The 2818-nt window shown below is 65.7% G+C and overlaps 1 protein-coding gene across 4 annotated transcripts in view; it reads right to left on the minus strand.

Annotated features, from left to right (window-relative positions):
- Positions 1 to 2818, minus strand: part of Mpped1 (metallophosphoesterase domain containing 1) — a 73893-nt gene that overhangs the window by 2662 nt on the left and 68413 nt on the right. For all 4 annotated transcript variants that reach the window (XM_048803017.1, XM_048803016.1, XM_048803018.1 and 1 more), the window contains one exon: positions 1356 to 1469. In XM_048803017.1, the coding sequence (XP_048658974.1) occupies positions 1356 to 1469 (114 nt within the window). The remainder of the gene's footprint in view (positions 1 to 1355; positions 1470 to 2818) is intronic.

The raw sequence follows: 2818 nt of genomic DNA on the forward strand, positions 1-2818 counted from the left end.
GCGCTGGGCCAGTGGGCGCGCACACGTGGCCCCCAGCACCAGGCCACCGTCACACGGTCCCATCCCTGCCAGCACCACCACGTCCTCACCACCATCGTCATGGCCTTCTCCACTGTCACCATCAACACCACCATCTTTACATCATGGTCCTCACCATCACCACCTCTGCGTCACCCTCACCACTGCGTCACCACCATGGCCACCCTCACCTTCCCGGTGTCACAACACCGCCACCCTCTGGGCAAATCTCCTCTCCCCCACCTCTGCCTGAAGAGCCCCCTCATCTGCAGCTCAGATGACACCAGGCCACAGGGACGCCTGCCGCCTCTGACAGGCTGCCTGTTCCTGGGACCCCCCTTTGGCCCGCGCGTTGTGCGGGGTGTGCTTTGGGTCCCAGGCAACCCGTGGTCTGGCGGCCCTGCAGTCTGGTCACCCCACTGCACACGAGCCCCCCCTTCCCGGGGTTCTGGGACTCTGCCTGGGGAGGCTGTCACCTAAGCGCGCCTTAAGGCCAGGTGTGGTGGGACCCTCCTCCTGAGAACTCCCCAGAGACCCTCGGGGTCAGCCTGAGGCCCGTTTGCTCTGAGCTGGAAAATGACCTGAAGTGTCCTGGTCCAGCAGGTCCCCTGCTGGGAAATGCCTCTGGAGGAAGCCACATCAACCCCACCACACAGCACCACCGTGTTTCCTGCAGGGAGGGGACGGGAGCCTTGCCCAGGCAGGACAGGTGTCAGAAGGAGCCGAGGAGGGGGCTGAACTCAGGAGGACGCCGGAGGGCTGAGGACAGCGGACGAGTCAGGCACGGGTGGCCAGGACTGGAGGTCAAGTCACCCTCCCACTCCCCATAGTGTGAAGCGGACGTCCCCACAACCCCAAGAATGTGGCTCCAGCATCCCAGGACAGGGGCCAGAATGCCATGTCCCTGGCGGGGTTAGGAATCCGGGGCCGTCCACGCCCCAGAGTCCCTCAGGCAGGCAGACTGTCCCCGGGTCCACATCCATCAAGCACCGACTATGCGCCAGGCCCTGGGGATGGAGTCCCCATCTGGACGTCATAGCCCAGATGTCCCCGCCTCGGGAAAGCCCCGGCCTTCTCCCAAAGGCTTCCCGGACTGGTCTTGGGGCTCAGAGGACGGCACCCCGAGTCCTGCGAGAGCTCGCCCTCAGCCCCCCACTGTAAACATCACAGGGGTAGCCAGGGGCAGCCAAGGAGTGGACAAGCGTGGACCCGGGCCCAGTGGCCACTGGCTCCTGCCCTTCAGGCTGAAGAAGTCAGGGAAGGTGGGGTGCCCAGGCTGAAGGGGGGGAGGCAGCCCCTCTGAGGGCCGGTGAGGTCCCCCCCCGCCGCCCACTGACCTTCATGGATGTGGCCGAAGACGTGTAGCCGCGGCTGGACGCGCCTCTGCACGGTGTTGAGCAGCTCCACGCAGCCCACCCGCTGCATCTTCTTGGGGACCCAGTCCAGGAAGCCTGCGCGGGGAGACACTGGGCCGTGACGGCTCTGGGAGACGCGGGCCTGGGCTCCAGCCTGGGGGCCGCTCCTCCTCCTACAGCAGGCCCCCCCCACCCGCTTCAGCCCAAGGACAGGGACCGCCACACGCTGCCCCGAAGGGCCACGGCCAGCCTCCCAGCAGTAGCCTCCTCGCGGGCACCTGGGCGCCGTGCTCAGCAAAGGCCAGTACCCCAGACCCTCCCTGCTCAGGTGGCTCAGGGAGGCGTCTGCCCAGTGCAGAGAGCAGCAGGCTGGGCCCGAGGGCGCCGTGGCCAGGGCAGGGCGGGGCCTCCGCAGCGCCAGGGAGTGAGGCTCCCACTGCAGAAACTTCCCGAGCAGAACACCACAGAACCATGACCATGAACTTGCTCAGCCACCGCAGCAGCTCACGTGCCCGCGCGCCCGTGTCTGCTGGCTGCCAGCCTCCCGGAGCCGCCCAGATGGTGGCTGCTTATTGTCCTCACATGGCTACACAAACGAAGAATGATTGATGACTCCAAGCGACAATCGGGTTCCTCTCGCCCCTCTGTTTGGGTGGGCAAATAGCCCCTTCTGCAACTGCCAGCCAGGGACGGGGCGCTCCCTCCTGGAGTCAGGCGCTGACTTAGAGATGAAGCAGGCAGAGACCCAAGAGGAGGATGGGAAGGCGGAGAAGAGTCAGGAAATGGGCGGAAAGTAGACCCTGGGGTGGCCACCAGGCTCTGCAGCCTACGGGCTGTGTGGTCTTGGACAAGCAAATTAACCTCTCTGTGCCTCTGTTTCATCCAATAATTGTGAGTGCTGTGCTGGGCACCGGGATCCCACCTGCCTGGGGCAGGGCCCATCTCACCCACCCCTGTGTGCCGGGAGGGGTCTCCAGCTCCTCGGGCCCCTGGCATTTACAGCCGGGACCGGGGTGGGGTATTTGTCCTGAGAGGCCTGGCACACAGGCTTCTGGCATGTGGTGGGGGTGGGTCACCCAGGGGGCAGGAGGGCAAGAGAGACCAGAGGGAGAAAGGAAGGGGGGCAGGAAGAGGGGAGAGGGGAGGAAGGGACGGAGGGAGGGTCCCAGGCCCTTGACGGAGAGCCTCCCGTGACAGAGGACGCTGGATGTGGAAAGAACTGGCCCTGGGGTCGGGAGGCCCTGGGGATGGGAACCTGGTCACAAGCCCTCAAGCTCCTACACCCCCAGAGTCCTGGGCCTCTCCTTCCTTAGAAGATGGGATCACCATCTATGGGAGGGTGGCGCCCAGGTGCTGGCGGGCAGTGGCAGCAGGTGTGGGTGGGCATTCAGGCTGTGCTGGCCGCACCCTGTGGGTGGCCTTCCACCCAGGTTGTCCTCCCCGCC

This window comes from Marmota marmota, unplaced genomic scaffold (genome assembly GCF_001458135.2).
Source record: "Marmota marmota marmota unplaced genomic scaffold, marMar, whole genome shotgun sequence".
Lineage (NCBI taxonomy): Eukaryota > Metazoa > Chordata > Mammalia > Rodentia > Sciuridae > Marmota > Marmota marmota.